This window comes from Bombina bombina, chromosome 3 (genome assembly GCF_027579735.1).
Source record: "Bombina bombina isolate aBomBom1 chromosome 3, aBomBom1.pri, whole genome shotgun sequence".
Lineage (NCBI taxonomy): Eukaryota > Metazoa > Chordata > Amphibia > Anura > Bombinatoridae > Bombina > Bombina bombina.
This window is the reverse complement of record NC_069501.1, coordinates 187,955,053-187,974,866: the sequence shown is the minus strand read 5'-3', so window position 1 is coordinate 187,974,866 and position 19,814 is coordinate 187,955,053. Positions and strand designations below refer to the sequence as shown.

The 19,814-nt window shown below is 40.9% G+C and overlaps 1 protein-coding gene across 1 annotated transcript in view; it reads right to left on the bottom strand.

Annotated features, from left to right (window-relative positions):
* Nucleotides 1–18,836, bottom strand: part of LOC128652266 (uncharacterized) — a 32,438-nt gene extending 13,602 nt beyond the window's left edge. Inside the window, exons 1-2 of the mRNA XM_053705204.1 lie at nucleotides 18,681–18,836; nucleotides 17,564–17,753 (exon numbers count right to left, since the gene is read on the bottom strand). Coding sequence (XP_053561179.1) covers nucleotides 17,564–17,753; nucleotides 18,681–18,836 — 346 coding nt within the window. The remainder of the gene's footprint in view (nucleotides 1–17,563; nucleotides 17,754–18,680) is intronic.
* Between the last annotated feature and the right edge of the window lie 978 nt (nucleotides 18,837–19,814).

Genomic DNA, 19,814 nt, shown 5'->3' with positions numbered 1-19,814 from the left:
CCGGAGCCGGTTGTTAGCATTTAAATGCTGATGTTATCCCTCCCATTTTCCCCACCGTTCTGTGTTTGGTACAAGAAACCCCATTCTCCCCTCAGGGATGCTGTCAACATGTACTCAGTGTGTGCAAATGGGAGTAGGATTTGTCTCTGGAGGTCAAGGCTCAGAGATATAATGTATCTTCTCCATTTGTTTATGAAATGCTTGAGTCTCCTATTAGTGTCCAGTTTAGTGTCTAGTTGCTCAATGAGCAGTTGTTTGTGTAAACGGTGTTTAAAAGAGCTAAAGCTAGGAGCCGAGGTCTCTGTCCAGACTCCCAGAATGACCTTCCTAGCAGCTAAGATGATAGTATCAAGTAAGGGGGTATCTGTGAGATGGTGGTCACGCCATTCTAGGAAGCAAATCTGTTCCACATCTATCTGGACTCTCAATTTAATGACTCTCGTAATCCAGAAGGCAATTTTACCCCAAAACTGGTTGACTTTAGGGCATGTGTGGAAAAAATGGAGAAAGTCTGGATCGCATAATTTACATTTGCTGCATTCGTTCCTTGTTTCCGTTCTCCACTTCGCTAACCGACGAGGGATGATATAGTCCCTGTGTAGCATTCTGATCTGGGATTCTCTGAGGGACATGGACATAGTCGCTCTTCGAGCGCTCATCACGCTCTGCTGAATGAGCTCCGCAAGATCGTCCCTCACCACACTTCTGGACCACTTAACCACCAACCGGGCCAAGTTTTCAGATTCAATGTGGAACAAAAGTGATCTATATATTCCCGAGATGGTAAAGCTGCCCATTTTAAATGAGGCTACTGTCAAGGCAAATGCATGTGGTTCCCAGAATTGTGGGTCGTCTCTCATCAGTTGGTCAATATAATGCCTCAATTGCAGATAGGCATAGAAGTGAGTTCGTGGTAGCCCAAATTGGGCCTGCAAATCAGTGAATGATTTGACGCATTTCCTGGGAAGGTCCAGGGCATCCCCCACACAACATAGTCCCCTAGCTTCCCACAGAACAAAGGGGGAGGAGTCCGTACCTGGGGGGAAGTCAGGATTATTGCGCAACGGGATCATTCTGGGCGCCACACAAAGGCGGCCGACATGACTGAGGGCTAGTTGCCAAGCCCTTAGCGTGTCTTTGTAGAGGAGGTTATCCTTTAGTGCCGCCTGGGGGTTGGTGGAGTGGGCAAAGGGTAGGACCGTTAGACAAGGCCCCCCCAGGGCCTGTCTCTCTAGTTCAGGGGAGTAGAAATGGCTTGTTTGCAGTTGCCAATCAATCATGAGGCGGCCAAGAGATGCCCAGTTATATAACCTGAGGTTGGGTAATCCCAACCCTCCGCTTGAAGGGTGTGCATATAATTTTGCCATAGCTATTCTCGACTTGCCTCCCTTCCACAAGAATCGTGAGAGGGCCCGATTGTATACCGCCATATCCCTTCTAGAGATCAGAAATGGGAGCATAAGTAGTGGGTATAGCAGCCGTGGCAGAATCACCATTTTGACCAGATTTATGCGCCCAGAGAGGGAGAGTGGTAGGTTTCTCCAGCCCTCCATCGTATTTGCAGCTTCACGACACGCCTGGGTTATATTATCATAATATAGGGCCTGCATGGAAGATGACAAGTGAATGCCCAGGTAGGTTAAGGTAGGTTTAGCCTCCTGGAATGGGTAGGAGGTCAGTCGGTTTTCATGCCTTCGGAGCCACAGAATTTCTGACTTGGTTTCGTTTACTCTGTAGCCTGAGAACGACCCGAAAGCATCTATTGTCGCTAGTATCTTTGGGATGTATTTTGCCGGGTGCTCAACAAATAAGAGCATATCATCCGCATACAAGGCAAGGTGTAGGCTCTCCCTACCAAGTTGGATGCCTGGGTATGACGAACGTAGTTTGATGGCCAGCGGTTCTAGGGCCATGTTAAAGAGGAGTGGGGACAGAGGACACCCCTGTCGTGTGCCTCTTTGTAAAGATATACGGGGGGAGAATAAGCCGTTAGCCATGACATGGATCCACGGAGCTGTGTAAATGTTCCCTATATAAGTAAGGAACGATCCCGCAAAACCAAAACGTTGCAATGTATCCATAAGATGACTCCATTCCACTCTATCGAAGGCCTTCTCTGCATCCAAGGATAGCAGGAAGGCCTCTGAGTTCCCTCTCATCTCTGGGGCTTCAGGGGTATTTGCAAAATGTGCGATGGTGTGTAACACCCTCCGCACATTCGTCACTGATGTTCTATGACACATAAATCCGGTTTGATCCGGGTGAATAATGTCTGATAGGATTACTTTCAATCTGTTGGCCAGAATTTTCATGAGTATCTTGTAATCCGAGTTGAGAAGGGAGATGGGGCGGTACGACTCGGGGAGACTGGGGTCCTTCCCTGGTTTTAAAATTAGAGATACATGTGCCATGGTGAATGTTTTGGTAGGAGCAATCATCTCTGTATAATACCGGTTATATAGCCTAGTTAGAGTAGGGGTGATCAGGGGTTTCAATAGTTTGAAAAATTCTATGGGTAGGCCATCAGGTCCCGCTGCCTTTCCATTGGAGATAGAGGAGATTGTTTTATCTATCTCTTCTAGAGAGATTGGGGCGTTTATGGCCTCAAGTTGTTCTTCCCTAAGTTGAGGGAGCTTAAGGTCCTTCCAGAAGTCTGCTATGCTTTCCTGGGGCGGTTTCTTTTGGCTAGTGTATAGGTTGGAATAATAGCTCGCCAGGGCCTCCACAATCGACTCAGGCGTTCTGTGTGTCTTGTTGGAGTATTTGATGGCTGCTATAGGCTTGCGGGCCGCCTGTTTGTTGATCAGCAAGGCCAGAAGCCTGCCGGCTCTATCTCCTTCTCTATAGTATCTGGCACGGGAGCGAAGGAGTTGTCCTATCGCTTGATGATGTAAGAATACATCTAGTTCGCCTTTGCAGGCGATATATCTGTCCCTGGAGGCTTGGCATGGACTGTCACAGTAGGCTTGGTAAGAGTCCGATAGGGCTTGTTGTAGTGACTGTAACCTAACTTGAGCCTTTTTCCGCAGTGTGGCCACGTAAGAGATGATATCACCCGTTAGGACCGCCTTCGCTGTGTTCCAGAATAGCTCTGGATTATCCTGATGAGCTTGGTTATCCGTATAGAAGTCATTCCAGGCATGTGTTAGATGTTTCAGGAAGGCATCTGAGGTATATAAGAAACCTGGGAATCGAAGTGTCTGCTTGTTAGCAGTCACTGTTCCCAGTGTGATCGCAAGTTCCACTGGTGCATGATCAGAGATCGCCACCGAGTGTATCTTAGCCCTGGTAACTCTTGACACTATATTAGAGGAGATCATAAAAAGATCTATGCGCGACATTGTAGGTGTCGCCCTGGAGATACACGTGAAGTCTTTGCCTTCCGCATTTCTTAATCTCCATACATCCACCAGCTGTAAAGAGTTTGATAGCCTAGCAAAAATCTTTTTTTCGAAGGTGCCGTCGTAGGTAGGCTGTTTGCTCCCTACCGCACGCTCTAGATCCCGCAGTCTATCACAGACCGGGTTTGGCGCTAAATTAAAGTCTCCACCGAGTATGATATCGTGGCCTAGGTACGGAGTCAATGTTTGAATGAGTCTAGTCCAGAAAGATGTGGATTTACAGTTCGGGGCGTAGAGGTTACAAATTACCAATATCTTGTAATTGATTCTGACCTTAACTATAAGAAAACGGCCCTCTTTGTCTTTGTGTGTGTGTAAAATCTCTGTATTTCCCCTCTTACCAAACAATATAGCTATCCCCCTGCTGGAATTTGTGTATGAGACATGTTCAATCGCTCCCACCCAGTCTCGTTTAAGTTTTTCATGCTCCACCTCCGAGAGGTGAGTCTCTTGTACAAGAGCAATATCAGTCCCCAGGCGGCGTAAATGTGAGAGAATGGAACTTCTCTTAGCTGGAGAGTTAATCCCACCCACGTTCCATGTTACTAGTTTCACCGCCATTTAAGTGGGCATTTGCGGTATCCTCCTAAGCCGGCTCTCCGCAGGGAGAAAAAAAAAAAAAAAAAAAAAAAGGGGGGGAGAGGGTAAAAAGAGTCACATGCAGGGATGCGAGGGGAGAGAGGGCAAGCAGGGCAAGGAAAAATAGAGCGAAACAGCACAAACACACAGAAAAACATGCAGAAACAAAAAGTTTTTTCTATCTGTGTATGAGTAGCTAACAAGATATAACTTATACTGTATTGGTAAATTAGATACTCTAGAATGGGGATATCCTTTTTTACATCAGGATTGTCACGAGTATTTAAACTAATGGTGTCCGGGGACGCCACTCCCGGGCAGAGCGCCTGAGTCCCATTTTTTGGAAAGACCAGTATAAGTACGAGAACAGAATGTGTAAGATTTAAACAGAGCTGAAGAGGCATATAAATGTATTTAACCGAGTGTAGTGCTGTGTCAGGGGAGATGACTTGGTTTCTATCGATCCCCCCAATTACTAATACCCTCTGCCTAAAGTGTTGCAACATGACTAGCATAACAAGGAAAAAGTTAGGATACTTTACTATCTGATGTGTCTTTTCCACTGTAACCTTGCACATAGAGTAGAGGGCAAAGTAGCCCCCTTGTTCCGGTTTTGGTGTCCAGATATCTGTCCCAGACCTATGAAAACTCAAACTCAGAAACAACAGTAATATCAACATAAAAAATAGAAGTAAAACATACATTAACATGATATCGTAACGTTTTATGCACATAGCGAACATCTTAACCCAATATAGGAATTGAGTGACATCTTCTCTTAATGAGAGATCCTAAACTTATTCAGGACTGTGGGAGAGACTAAGTGCAAAACCTATCAGCCCGGATCTGAGTGTGGTGAGCCAGAATGGTCACCCCCTCTTCTATTTTGTTCTCTACCTAGGTACTCTGTAACCTCCCGTGGGGTGTCAAAGAATCTTGGGCCTGTAGGGGTTAGTAACTTAAGTCTGGCCGGGTACAAGAGATACACCTGTCTGCCCTCAGCGTTGAGCCTTGAGCAGAGTGGGGAAAATTCTTTACGCTTCCTCATTAATTCTGATGAATAATCTTGGAAAATAAGCAATTTGGAACCTTCAAACATTATGGGGGACATTTTCCTAAATGCGCGTAACAATTCTACCTTCAATTGAAAATGTAGCAGTTTGATCATTACTTGTCTGGGTTGTACATTATCCCTCTCCTGTTGTCTTTCAGGCCCCACCCTATGTGCCCTTTCCACACTACCTTTGAAAATATTGGGGATAAGTTTAAGTATTAGAGGCAGAGTGTTCTCAACAAAGTGAATTAGGTCTCTAGGTTTTACGCTTTCAGGGATCCCTAAAATGCGCAAGTTATTGCGGCGGGATCTGTTTTCCAGATCCTCAAGCCTTTGGTGTAGAACAATATTTTCTTTCACTAATACATCTATCTGGGTACCATGGGTAACTGCTGTGTCCTCAAGCCCTGACACCCTGTTCTCCACTTCTGTAAAGCGGACTGAAAATTGCTTCATTTCCCCTGTTAGGTGGTCTAATCCTTTCTGTAAGCTATCAATTCTGGGGAGAAAGATGGAGGAGAGCTGCTGTACCACTAGGTGTGATTCAGAAGGAGCCCCAAGAAGATCCTGCCCAGCAGGGGGTGTATCCAGTGAGTGGTCAGCAGGCCCCCTATTCTTTCCTGAGGATTTATTTTTCCCTGACACTTTGCCCCCAGTCAGAAATCTATCCATACACAAGTACAGGTCCCACTAGAGGAAGTATCACACCACCCCCCAGTGCACAAAAACATAAACAGAAATGAGCAAAAAGTCTTTGCAGGACAGCAGTTCTGTACTCTGATGTAGCTGGGAGCACCAGTGCAGCGTCAAATGTGTAAAGTTTTACTTATGTGCTTTTTCTTCCTTTGGGCCCACGGGGCGTGATGCTGCCAGAGGCTGATATCAGAGAGAGTGTCTTTCCTTATAGCACAGGAGCTTAGTATCGGTGATTAGGTGTAAATGTTAGTTTTCAAAAGTTTTACTGCACACGGTGCGTTGTTGTGGTCACCATTAAAGATTGTCTCTGCTACTGTGACTCGTGAGAACTGTGCTATAGTCCCACCGTATGTGTCTGCAGGGGTACAGAGCCCACACCATTGAGGTGGAGTAGGCCGGATGATAGAAAGCAGAAGGAGAGTAAGAGAAAAGTTCTCTGCTGTATAAGCCTATTATGACCTTAGCTGCGACTCTCCTCTGTTAGTGTGTCCCCTGGGCCGTTTTGCAACACAGTCCAGGCCCAAATAATATCGCCACTGTTTGATCTAGGGGCTCTTGTGTGAGCAGTGTTCTCGTGTCTTATGGCTTAGCTCATGCAGCGCACGTTCCCCCAAAGTCAATGTGTAAGCAACAAAGATTACCTTGTCAGGCGGTTGGCGGCAGCTTGTTATGGGGGCCGCGGAGCGCAGTGTGGAGACGTGGAATGCTTTTCACAGGCAGAGTCGCTCGGATAGTGTTCTGTACTCCTGGCCTCCAGGCCACGTGGTCTTAGCGTTTGCCCTGCTGTGCGGTCTGCGGCAGGCAGTATGGCGCTTTTTCGCGCTTGTTATTGGGCAGCTCTTCTCCGTTCGGTAGTAGCCCAATGCACCACCGTGGTACCTGTGGCTGGCTCTGGGTTAGATCTCCATGTCGGCCGGTGCCAGTTGGTCATGTGTGTTCCCACCGGTAGCTGTGTGAGGCCTCACCTCGTGGCCGGTGTCGTGCTCTGCTGTATGTCAGGTGAGGGGTACAGACCTTAAGGACCACTCGGGTTGGGAATGACAGCAGACCTCACTCCGGGTTCCGCCGTTAACGATCAGGTCGTGCAGGTCAAACGAATAGCTTGCGTCCTCCTGCAAATGGCGCACCTGCATGTGCTGCTTGTTCACGGTGGGGGCGAGATGGATATCGCCAGTGCTTTAGATGCCGAACACCTTCTGTGTTAAGGCCAGGTCACTCTTGGATGTTGTCAGGAATAGTTGAAGGCACCCTGGATGGTACAAAACCCCAAATAAAATCGGCAGAGTTTGTAAAAGTTTATGGGAGCTCCGGAGCACCTCACTCCAGCTGCCTATTCCTTGGCCCGCCCACCGGAAGTCCCTGCAACTATTTTTTATGCATATGCTTTTCTTTAATACATAACTCTATTTTTATCTGGATATTATGTGAAGTCTTTGGTAATATAAAACCTATATATTTAGCTATAGTTATAACTCTCTATAGTAGGTTCAAGTAAAATATTATTACTCTGTGCACTAACTAAATTCCAAATATACTCTTGTGAATTAATAATTAGAATTCTTTACCATATGTAATTGAATTCTCTTTTCTTTTATTTATCTCCATTACTAAGATTATCCTAATATACTCTTAATGACCCCACCATAGGTCACCCTCAGTCAATGAGCAAAACACTGGGTGTTAATAACAATCTGTACACCCACGGTCTGGTGTGAGACTGAGTGGTGAGTCTAAACAGGATTTTCTTTAAAATATATAGTAGGGTATTGAATTAGTTATCCTTACATAATACCAAGCCTAAAATAAAAATTTACCCTTTTCTATATATTTTCTTTTACTCATTAGGATGGACGTAAATGAACTTGCTAACCGTGTGGGGGCCCTATCCCAAAATATGGATTTAATGCTTCAAGGGCTTAGGGATTTACAAACTGAAAATCAGGAGTTAAGGAAGTACATTCGAGAACAAGCTATACCTAAAGCGTCATTAATAGATCTCCCAACTCCTGAACCCCAAGTATGCCCTCCGGAGAAATTCAATGGGGATAGGTCACAATTTAGGGATTTCAAAAATTCTTGTACTTTGTTTTTCTCCCTAAAACCCCGCACATATCCAACAGAGAAAATTAAGGTACTTACTGTTATCTCTTATTTAAGGGGAGAAGCAAAGAATTGGGCTAATGCCTATTATGAAAACAATGACCCTATATTAAACTCATTGGATACTTTCTTTGATGCCATGTCTCTATTGTATGAGGATCATGATAAACAAAACACAGCAGAAGTAGCTATAAGAAATCTAAAACAGGGACGCCGTGTTGTAGAAGATTACATCACTGAATTTAAAAGATGGGCTCCTGATACTCTCTGGAATAATCCTGCACTTAGAAACCAATTTCGTATAGGACTTTCTGATTCATTAAAAGATAAACTTGCCCGCACAGAGATTCCTGACAACCTTGAGGCTTTAATGACACTATCTATTACTATTGACCGAAGCCTCAGGGAGAGAAAGAATGAGAAAGGGGTGACTGATTATACTTTCAAGAAAAATCCCTTAGCAACTACCCATATTTCTTCTAAAACCCAAGATGAGCCAATGGACATTGCTTTTGTTAAAGGACCATTAAAGATAGAAGAGAAACTAAGACATAGAATTAATAACCTGTGTCTTTACTGTGCAGCCAAGGACCATGGGGTGAAGGATTGCCCCAGTCTCAACAAATCTAAGAAGGGTAAGAACACCCATTCTCTGCATACAACTGTAACTTCATTACAACCTTCTTCACATTTTATTCTTTCTGTTCTTTTACAGTGGCCACACAACCGAGTACACACCCAGGTCGTGATTGATTCTGGAGCCACCAACAATTTCATTAATTCCTCATTTGTTGACACTAATAACATTCCTGTAATAAAGAAACATATTCCACTTGCAATACGAGTTGTGGATGGTACTTCTATAAAATCTGGTCCTATTACTCATCACACTACTCCAATCACTGTTTCCTTCTTGTCAGGGCACACAGAGACTTGTAACTTCAAAATTATACAATCACCATTGTTCCCTTTAATTCTGGGTTTAAAATGGTTGAAGAAACATCAACCTAACATACATTGGTCAAAGGGTTCTATAGAATTTAATTCACATTACTGTAACACTCATTGTAAGAAGTCTCAGACATTACTGCAAATAGATTCAGACACTTCAACATTAATAATCCCTCCTGTTTATTCTGATTTAACTGATGTTTTTGACAAAAAGCAGGCAGAGGTTCTTCCACCACACAGACCTTTTGATTGCCCAATTGATCTAATACCAAACTCTAAGATACCTTTTGGGCACATTTATCCTTTATCAGAACCCGAACTTGTTCATCTCAAAGAATATTTAGATGATAACCTTAAAAAAGGTTTTATTCGCCCATCTACATCTCATGCAGGTGCGGGAATATTCTTTGTAAAGAACAAGGATAACAGTTTAAGACCAATCATTGATTATAGACAACTTAATAAATGTACCATTAAAAATAGGTATCCTCTTCCCCTCATCCCCGAATTAATTGAACGGCTTCAGGGTGCTAAAATATATACAAAGCTTGATTTAAGGGGTGCTTACAATTTGATAAGAATCAGGAAAGGGGATGAATGGCTCACGGCATTTCGCACCCGGTATGGTCTTTTCGAATATACCGTGATGCCATTCGGGTTATGTAATGCCCCAGCAACTTTTCAGTTTTTCATTAATTCCCTGTTCAAAGACCTTTTAGATACCTGTATGGTCATTTATTTGGATGACATCCTGATATATTCAGATACACTAGACAATCATATCACTCATGTAAGAACCATACTTCTCAGACTCAGACAAAATCATTTATACGCTAAAGCTGAGAAATGCATCTTTCATACTGATACCATCTCCTTCCTCGGGTACAAGATATCCCCCTCAGGAATTCAAATGGAGTCTAACAAGGTTGACGCTATTGCAAATTGGTTGACACCTTCTTCTAAAAAAGATGTTCAGAGATTTGTAGGTTTTGCAAATTTCTACAGAAAATTTATACAAGATTTCTCTAGTATTGTTAAACCTCTCACCAATCTCACTAAAAAAGCTTTGAAGTTCTCTTGGAATTCAGATGCTGATTTGGCCTTCAACCTTCTTAAGCAAAGTTTCATCAGAGCTCCCATACTGCAATTCCCAGATCCCACAAAACAGTATTTTCTTGAGGTGTATGCTTCAAATTATGCTTTGGGGGCTGTTCTTTCTCAGAAGGCTTCACCTGATCAGCCTTTACATGCTATTGCCTTTTTCTCCAGGTCTATGAATTCAGCAGAACTAAACTACCCGGTGGGTGAAAAAGAACTTTTAGCCATAAAGGCAGCATAAGATTTTTGGAGGCACCTTCTTGAAGGTGCTAGACATCCAATTATAATTTACACCGACCACAGGAATTTACAGTATCTCAGAACAAATAAAACTTTATCTGCTCGACAATTGCGGTGGAGTTTATTTTTTACAAGGTTTGACTTCATTATCACATATCGACCTGCTATAAAAAATGTAAAAGCTGATGCTCTGTCTAGATCTACTCCAAAACCTATAACTGAATTTATTTCAGATACTATAATACCTTCACATCGAGTCATCGGTCTTACCATTGATAGTATTTCTCTTTTTAAAAAACATCAATCAGAGGACTCCACTACTATTACTTTAAATTTGTCCAAACATTCCAATGGGCTACTCTACTTTGGCCATAAAATTTATGTTCCGGTCACACTCAGAGATCAAATTCTCCATAATGCACATGATGCAACAATGTCTGGACATCCAGGAGTTCGTAAGACTACACATCTTATACAGAGGGACTATTGGTGCCCAAAATTGATACACTCTGTCAAACAGTACATACAATCTTGTAAAATATGTACTACTTGTAAGCCTACACATAACCACCCTTATGGTTATCTGCTTTCTTTACCTATTGCTGACCGTCCTTGGCGATTTATTGCCATGGACTTTATAGTTGAGTTACCTCCATCTTCAAACTATAATACTATATTTGTGGTTGTTGATCATTTCTCAAAGATGGCACATTTTGTGCCTTGCCATGGATTACCTAACGCTGCTGAAACTGCTCAACTCTTTTTGAAGCATATTGTACGTCTTCATGGTCTGCCTGATTCTATCACTACCGATAGAGGTTCTCAATTTACCTCCAGATTTTGGACTCAGTTGTGTAAAACTCTATGTATCGAGAGACATCTGTCATCTGCATATCATCCTCAGTCCAATGGACAAACGGAAAGGACTAACCAAACTTTGGAACAGTACCTACGTTGTTATTGTACTTATCAGCAAGACAACTGGTCAGATTTGTTGCCAACTGCAGAGTTTTCATATAATAATACTATTAATACTTCAACAAAGTTAACACCATTTTTTATTAATTATGGTTTTCATCCTTCTTACCATTTACTACAAAGAGATGACTCTACTTCACCATTGGTAAATGATACACTTAATACGTTGGCACAGGCTTTTCCTATAGTTCAAGAAACGCTTAAAACTGCACAATACAATCAAAAACTATACTATGATCGAAGAAGATCTAAACCTCCGGATTACAAGGTTGGTGACTTAGTTTGGCTCTCCTCTAAACATCTTAAGCTGCAGATTCCAAGTAAAAAATTGGCTAGTTTATTCATTGGACCGTTTAAGATTGATAAAATCATCAATTCAAATGCAGTTTCTTTGGAATTGCCATCCTCATATCGGATTCATTCAGTTTTTCATGTTTCTCTTCTAAAGCCATATCTACCTATTCGACATATGACTACAAGCACTCAGGGACCCACGCCTATCGCTGAAGATCTTAGTTATGAGATTGCGGAAATTCTTGATTCAAGATTTCACAATAGGACTCTTCAGTATTTGGTTCGCTGGAAGGACTACGGTCCTGAAGAGGATTCTTGGGAACCTTCTACTAATTTATCTGCTCCACGGTTGGTCTCCCTCTTCCACCGTCGACATCCAGATCGGCCTAAACCTTGATCTCTGGGAGGGGGTTTTGAGGGGGGTATACTGTCAGGATTTATATGTTACAATTCTGCTGTACTTCCCCTTTAACTCTGTGATCATGTGACTATCCACATCTATTTAAGAAACATTCACCCTCCATTACCTGCTTGGTATTTTGATTCCTAAAGGATATTATTTGAGCTAGTACTAAGCTCTCTAAAGTTCTTACTTAACAATTCTAACATTCTATTGAGTTTTACAGGGAGAGATTTACAGCATCAAGTTACCGTTCACAGCCTCTCCACAGCTGCTCTCTCTCACTCCCTGAATCTCGGCGTGTGACGTCACGCCCTGCTGCTTCTCCAGAGCTTCAAACACAGAGATCCTGCTCCTGTGTGTTTTCAGCTTGCTACATCTAAAGCAAAGACAGGATTCTCTCTGCTCACAGAACTGACTGCCGTCCTCTGCATCACTGATCAGGAGATTTACAATACAGATTACGGTACAAATAACCCTAAATACCATAACGTCTACACTGCTTTGTATTGCAATACCTTAACCCCTTCTACAAATACCGGTTCCCTGTTCTCAACTATCAGTACTGCAACTATTTTTTATGCATATGCTTTTCTTTAATACATAACTCTATTTTTATCTGGATATTATGTGAAGTCTTTGGTAACATAAAACCTATATATTTAGCTATAGTTATAACTCTCTATAGTAGGTTCAAGTAAAATATTATTACTCTGTGCACTAACTAAATTCCAAATATACTCTTGTGAATTAATAATTAGAATTCTTTACCATATGTAATTGAATTCTCTTTTCTTTTATTTATCTCCATTACTAAGATTATCCTAATATACTCTTAATGACCCCACCATAGGTCACCCTCAGTCAATGAGCAAAACACTGGGTGTTAATAACAATCTGTACACCCACGGTCTGGTGTGAGACTGAGTGGTGAGTCTAAACAGGATTTTCTTTAAAATATATAGTAGGGTATTGAATTAGTTATCCTTACACAGATTCGATCCTCTGGGGTAAACCAAATCTGGAAAACACGTGGTTGATGAGCAATGCTGCGCATGTCTCAGCACTATTATTAGATGCACTGATGCACTCTACCCATTTGGTGAACAGGCTACTGTTAACATGTATCTGGTACCTCTGGATGACCTAGTTACTGGACCAATAAAATCAATTTGTATGTCTGACCATGGCATTACCATCCCCCTTTACTGCAATAGCGCTCTATGCTTTGGTGCAGTGGGTTGGAACTGGGGACAGATTAAACAACTTTGACAGTAAGTTTGAACATCCTTCAACATATGTGGCCAGAAAGCATAATCACGCAATATTTCATATGATAATTTAGCACCAAGATGGTCAGATGTGGGAGCAACATGGGCATGTTGATGCATGAGACCCTTGAACTTGGTAGGTACAACCCATTGTTGGATACCTGTTTTGGTGGTTCTCATTAACAAACCATCCTGTCATGTGAATTGTTATTTGGACATTATCATTATTATTATCGGTTATTTGTAGAGAGGCAACAGATTCCGCAGCACATTAAGATTCTAAGATCTTCCTTACCAATACAGTCAACTTTTGAAATAGGGTTGTTTTCAGGATTTTCTATATGTTTATAGAAAATACCTATAATGTTTTTTTTTTGACTAGTGATCAGGTCCTCACTAGGAGAATCCTGACTCTATTGTACCATGTTAGGTTCATTTTGTTGTCTAGCCTGTTTTCTGGTAATGGCTTCTACATGAATAACACCTATTAAGAGGTCAATATTAAGGAGCTCTCCGGTTATCGCTCCCTGTTTGGCTAATGAATCTGCTAGATTATTGCCTTCTTTATCAGGACCTTGTACCATGGAATGACTCTTAGTCTGTTTCCAGTGTATGGTTAACCCATTGGAAACCACTAATTTATCCATTTCACTAAATAACTTACCATGTTTGACTGGTTTGTTGTTAGTTTTCTGCATGCCATTTCTTTTCCAAGTTGGGAGGTATTCAACAAAACTATCACACAAGTAATTTGAGTCAGTGATGATTACAAATTCACGAATACCTTGTTCAATAGCCATTTCAATGGTGTTTATAATAGCAGTGAGTTCTGCTACTTGACTGGATCTCGGTCCAATGTTGAATCCTACATCAATATTTGGGAATCCATTTACCCAAGCTATACCAATGCCAGCGACTAATCTACGCTCATTATCAAGAGTGGCATGGTAAGAACAATCATCAACATATACCCAAGGTAATGTTTGACAACGCTTTTCATTGTATATTTTATATGGGGAAAGCAATCGCTCCTCTAGGAAATGATCTTCTATTAATTCTTTCCCATGATCTTTAGCAGTACGGTCATGGAGCTCAGCAAGCCCCTGTGTGACTGTTTTTTTTTATTTTGCATATAGCAGATTTCTAATGGCCAGTCTTGTAAGCTAGGGATAAAGTCCAAGCTGTTATGTGGCTATTTGACAGGTTCCCATCTCTTATTTTCTCACTTTGCAAATATAGCAATGTATGGTGGGCCATTTCTACAATAATTTTCTCGCCCTGTATGTAGCTGTGGAAATTTTGTAGAGCCCATACAGTAGATAAGAGGGCTTTTTCACAATCATTAAATTTTATTACCACTGGGGATAAAGTTTTGCTTGCATAAGCAATAACTTTACTTAAATTATCGTGTTTTTGGTATAAAACAGCACTCATGCTTACATCAGTGGAACCTGTCTCTAAGTAGGAAGGTTTACTGCCTTCAGGGTAAGCTAAACAAGGTGCTTGAGTGAGTTTTCTCTTCAGCTCTCTTATGGCTGTCTCTTGGGTCTCACTCCAGTGCCATACTACATCCTACTTTAGAAGATGTAGTAGCGGTTCAACTAATTCTGCATAATTATCAATACATTTGCGAGAATAATTTGTCACACCCAGGAATGATCTTAATTAATTTAAGTTAGTTGGGTTCTTAAAATTTATTATTGTTTCAACCTTTTTCTGCTGAGGATTTAAACGTTCAAAAGTAACCTCATGTCCCAGGAAGTTGACACGAGTACGGCACCATTGAGCTAGGTATCATTTGACACCTGCCCTTTTAAGTTGGTTGAGAAAATGTTTAAGCTCTGCAATGTGTTTTTCAAAGTCTGTGCTTTTGATTAACACATCAACAACATAAGATAACCTCCGCCCCTTTCTAGTGCATCAGGCATAGCCTTATGCATGAATACAGCAAATTCATCTCCTGAATTTATGAATTCAAATGGTAGTCTTTGGAATGCATATTTGATCTTCTGAAAGGAGAAAGCTAATTAATACTGGTCTTTCTCATATACCTTTGTGGTCCAATATCCCTGCGCACAATCAATGGCAATGAATATTTTGGATCCTTGCATCTGTGCTAAACACTGGTCAATGTATGGTACAGGCCAGCCAGACATATATGCTCATTTGTTTAGCTGTCTTAAGTCAGCACACAAACACGATTGTCCATTGGGCTTACAAATACATAGAATAGGATTATTATAAGAACTGTGTACCTGTCTGATGATACCCCTTTCTTCCAAATTCCTTATGACTTCTGAAAGAAATTCATAGGACACTAAGGGAAGTCTGTATTGTTTAACAAATACAGGTGGTGCATTGAGATCTGTTTGGATTCTTGCAATGTGTAGGTCTGTAGTCCCACAGTCATAAGAATCCCTAGCAAAAATATTCTTGTACTCCATCACAAGTTTTCTTAGCTGTTGGCGTTCATCATCATTGGAAGAGCCATGAGCTAAGGAGATTTGCTCTTTGACTATTTGCTGAAATCCTGGAAATAGTTCAGGCTGTCCTATCTCATAGGCTTCTTCAAGCCTGGAGGTGAGGTCCCCTTGGTTATAATTTACATTATACCCATAATTCTGGATATTGGGGTATTCTTGCTTTTTGATCGGTTGATCAAATACCAGGTAGGCTTTATCAATTTTACAGATGCCTTCCTCTGAACTAATAGGATAAATAAATTTAATTGTGAACAATCCCTCTAACATGGATGCAAATGACTGTTCTATTAACTGTTCTTCAGTTAAATACCTTTCAGGTATTAGCCCTATTACATTATTTTGGAATCTGAAAGTATAATGACTAGATTCCAGAGTAAATCCCACAGTAGTTCACTTGGATAAGGTGATATCCTATGGGGCCATGTTATGCACAATAACATGTATTGGAATATTTCCAATATTCACCATGGGACTATGGGTCATTGTTATGCCCATATTTTGCATTCTCTGGGAGATGCAAATTAATGCTTCAGAAGTTTTTAACTTCTGACCCCTTTTTACCTGTATGGGTAATAGACATTTATTAACCCCAGCAGGGATAACAATATCATTAGACACCTGCATATTTACAGCATATGGCATTTGCTGATTTGATTTCAGGGCTGCATTTTCATTCTGAAATACCTTACCCTTTTAACCTGCTCCAGAGGCAAAGGTTAATCAAATCTATTTGTATGGCATATCTATGCAGGAGATGATTGCCAATATATATTTGATTATGGGGATTATTCAGAACTATAAACAGGTGTTTTGCTGACTTATTACCTATAGAAATATATAATAAACATTTAGCTATAATGTTACAGTTTACAGAATTATCATCTAGGTCATGGACCCAGTGATCTTGGGGAGAAAGATATTTCATCCTTTTAGGATCTATTATTTGTGCTAATAAGCCTTGGCTTATATAGCTAGCTTCCTGTTTTAAATTCAATTTAGTATACTTGGTTTTCCCAAGGTCATGCATTTGCAAAGGGATAAATAAATCATCCTTAATTTTCTCAATTCCTGTAAGGAACTGAGAATGATCGCCCCCTTTAGAAGACTTAAGATCCCCTTTGTGTAGAGATATGGTTAATACATTGCCTTCTAGAGAAATATTTGCTATTTTTCCAGGCGGAATTTTAATTGTATGTGAATCAGAGCCTCTAATGGGGGTTTGTTCATCTATTTGTAAGACAGTTATTTAAGGCATAGAGCTGTTCCTGAAATGAATTTCGACAGCATCTGGCTTCTCCTCCACCACATGACAGTTATGTCACATAGGGCTTAGAGTATGGCGTCACGCCAAAACATGTCAGCCTTGCAATTTGTCTAAACCCCTTTACCCTGTTTCACCAGGGTTGTTTGTATAATCCGTTCGTTTTTACAATATATAACAATAAAGAAGTCTTTTAACACCCGCTGCTTGTCTGGTGCTCCTCATATTTTGTTTGTTTTATGTCTTGTGTGAGGTATGCTGGACCGTTCATAATTAATAGGTCTTTTGACCTGGGACCAAATTATATTATTTATGGAATCAAATATGGTATTTAATCTCTTGAGAAGATCAATACCGATTATTAAGCGATCATTTGGCAGATCAACTATAAAGGCAGGGTGTCTTATTACTCTGTTTCCCAGATTTAGTTTTAACCATGCAGTGCCCAAGACTTTAAGAGAGTCACTCCAACACCCAGTAATGAGCCATCAAATTCCCTAAGTTTCGGTTTGTGGGTTGTTAGTCTCCGTATGTTTTATGTAGCACCTGTGGAATAAAATAGTTGCTTGAGATTCAGTATCAATTAATCCCATTATAGGGTTGCTGACTGAATCCTGGAGCTCAACAGACACGTAATACCTCCCTTCAGATTCTACAAGTTCACACATAAAATTATCATGTTTTAACATTTGTGGACTTCTCCACGGTTTACTTGGATCAACCACCTTACCTGATGCAGATGAATTATCATACTTACCAATTGCCTCCTCTATAATAGAGATGACGGGTTTCCTGCATACTGCGTGGCAGTCAGGTGTTGATTCCCTGTGCACGGACTGCTCTGCATGAGTGGGAATAATCCTTAGGGACAACTGCAAAATAGGAGCGTTATTAATTCTTCCAGACTGGGTTAATCTGTTATCACAGTTAGGCCTTCCGGTGCTGGGCTGTAGGGAGAGATTTTGTATTATTAACATTTATTATCTCATTTGATCTCCCCTTTTTCTCAGGTAATACCTGAGTATTTATGACTGTTCCTGTGGTGCATTGTTGGCCACTGGCGCTACCCCTAAAAATTGATTAATAGGTTGCTGAGCTGTAAAGGCTTGGCTCATATTAGCAAATTGTTCACATAATTGAGTTAACTGGGTACTAAGTTGACCTAATTGATTGTACAAGTTATCTCTACCCTATGGCCGAATTCTTGATGCCCCAGGGTAATGATTCCTAGACTGTTGGGATCCGTCAGAATCAGAGCGGCTGTATCTATTCTGACGTGGTTGCCTTTGGGGTTCAACTTGTCTTGCATTACTATCCTGGGTGCCCTATTTAATTGGGGTGTTTGGTTACTTTGAGGGTATCTGGGCCCCTCAGGGTATCTATTATCTCTTGGAAAATTGTCATTTTGAGGATACCTATGCCTTTCAGGATATCTATTTTCACAGGGATGCCAATTACCTTGTGGGTATCCATACCTTTGGGGTATCTACTTCCTTGGGGAGACCTATTTATCTGGGTATGCCCCCCCATTTTGAGTATATTCCCTTCTATCAGCCAGTGGCCTCTGTGTCTCAGCCCTTGGTGGGGGGGGGGGCAGATTTAAAACTTTGTAGGTAAGACATGTTTCCTCTGGCCACCTCCGCATAAGTTTTCCTTTTGGACTCTGAATTTAGAGGGCAAGTTGACACCCTAGCTTTGGCTACTATTTTATGGTTAGGCCTTGTGTCTCTTTTAACCCCATGTTCACTGGCTTGCTGTATGGAGTACAATTTTGTACTCTCTCTAATCAGCCAATCCAATGAACAGTTATCATCTAAGTCTCTAGCCAGATTTACTTCGATGTGTGAGGGCAATGCTTCATAAAATAAATTTACAAATTCTGGGCTTTCAAATTGGGGTTTGCTTTCTGCCATGCTGTAATCTCCTTTTAGTATAGAAAGGAATTCGATTGGGCTCTGATTTGGACCACATTTCAAACTGTAGACAGCTGCTTTTGCAGCTGTGGTCGTGTGGTATTGCCCAAATTCCATTTTATGCTTCTGCTTTGTTTCACTCCAAGAATGAATATTCTTATCCTTCAGAGAAGCAAAGAATTTACGGTGTTTACCTTCAAATACCCATGGCAGAAAGTAAATTTTAGACTGCTCACTATTAACATTTAATATAGATAAAGCATTTTCATAGGCCTCTAAGTGGTGAATTATAGAAATGGTCCCCCTTTTGGAAAATATAGGTACTGCATCTGTTATGAATTTAATTATTTTGGGGGTGTCATACATTTTACCAGGTTATTATTTGGGCTGGGGCGCCCTCTATCTGTCCTATTTTTACTATAGGGAGTTCCCTTATGTGCCTTATTTTTATATGAGTTATCTGAGTAACTCGCTCCGCCCTCTTACTCACTATAGTAACTGACTTCTTCCTCTGAGGTGTAGAAATTACCTGAATTTAAAGCATTAGGTGATTGCCTATCTGGAAAGTTTATTTCTGAGTCATTTGGGGTTCTCTGTTTAAACTCTTCCCTAATACCTTGCAGTTCATTTCTAACAAATTCCTTTATGGAGTGAATAATTTCTGCATTATCATTATTTTCATTATTGGTTAAGGTCTGCTTATCATTTCTATACTATCTTTCGATTTAATTTATTTCTTTCTGATGCTGTTTTTCAGCCTTAAAGTATTTCTTTTTTAATAATTTTATTTCTTCCTGGCTCTCTGTGAATTGTTCATTTAAAGGGACACTGAACCCAAATTTTTTCTTTTGTGATGCATGAAATTTTAAACAACTTTCTAATTTACTCCCATTATCAAATCTTCTTTATTCTCTTGGTATCTTTATTTGAAATGCAAGAATGTAAGTTTTTTTGCCGGCCCATTTTTGGTGAACAACCTGGGTTGTCCTTGCTGATTGGTGGATAAATTAATCCACCAATAAAAAAGTGCTATCCAGAGTTCTGAACAAAAAAAAGGCTGATGCCTTCTTTTTCAAATAAAGATAGCAAGAGAAA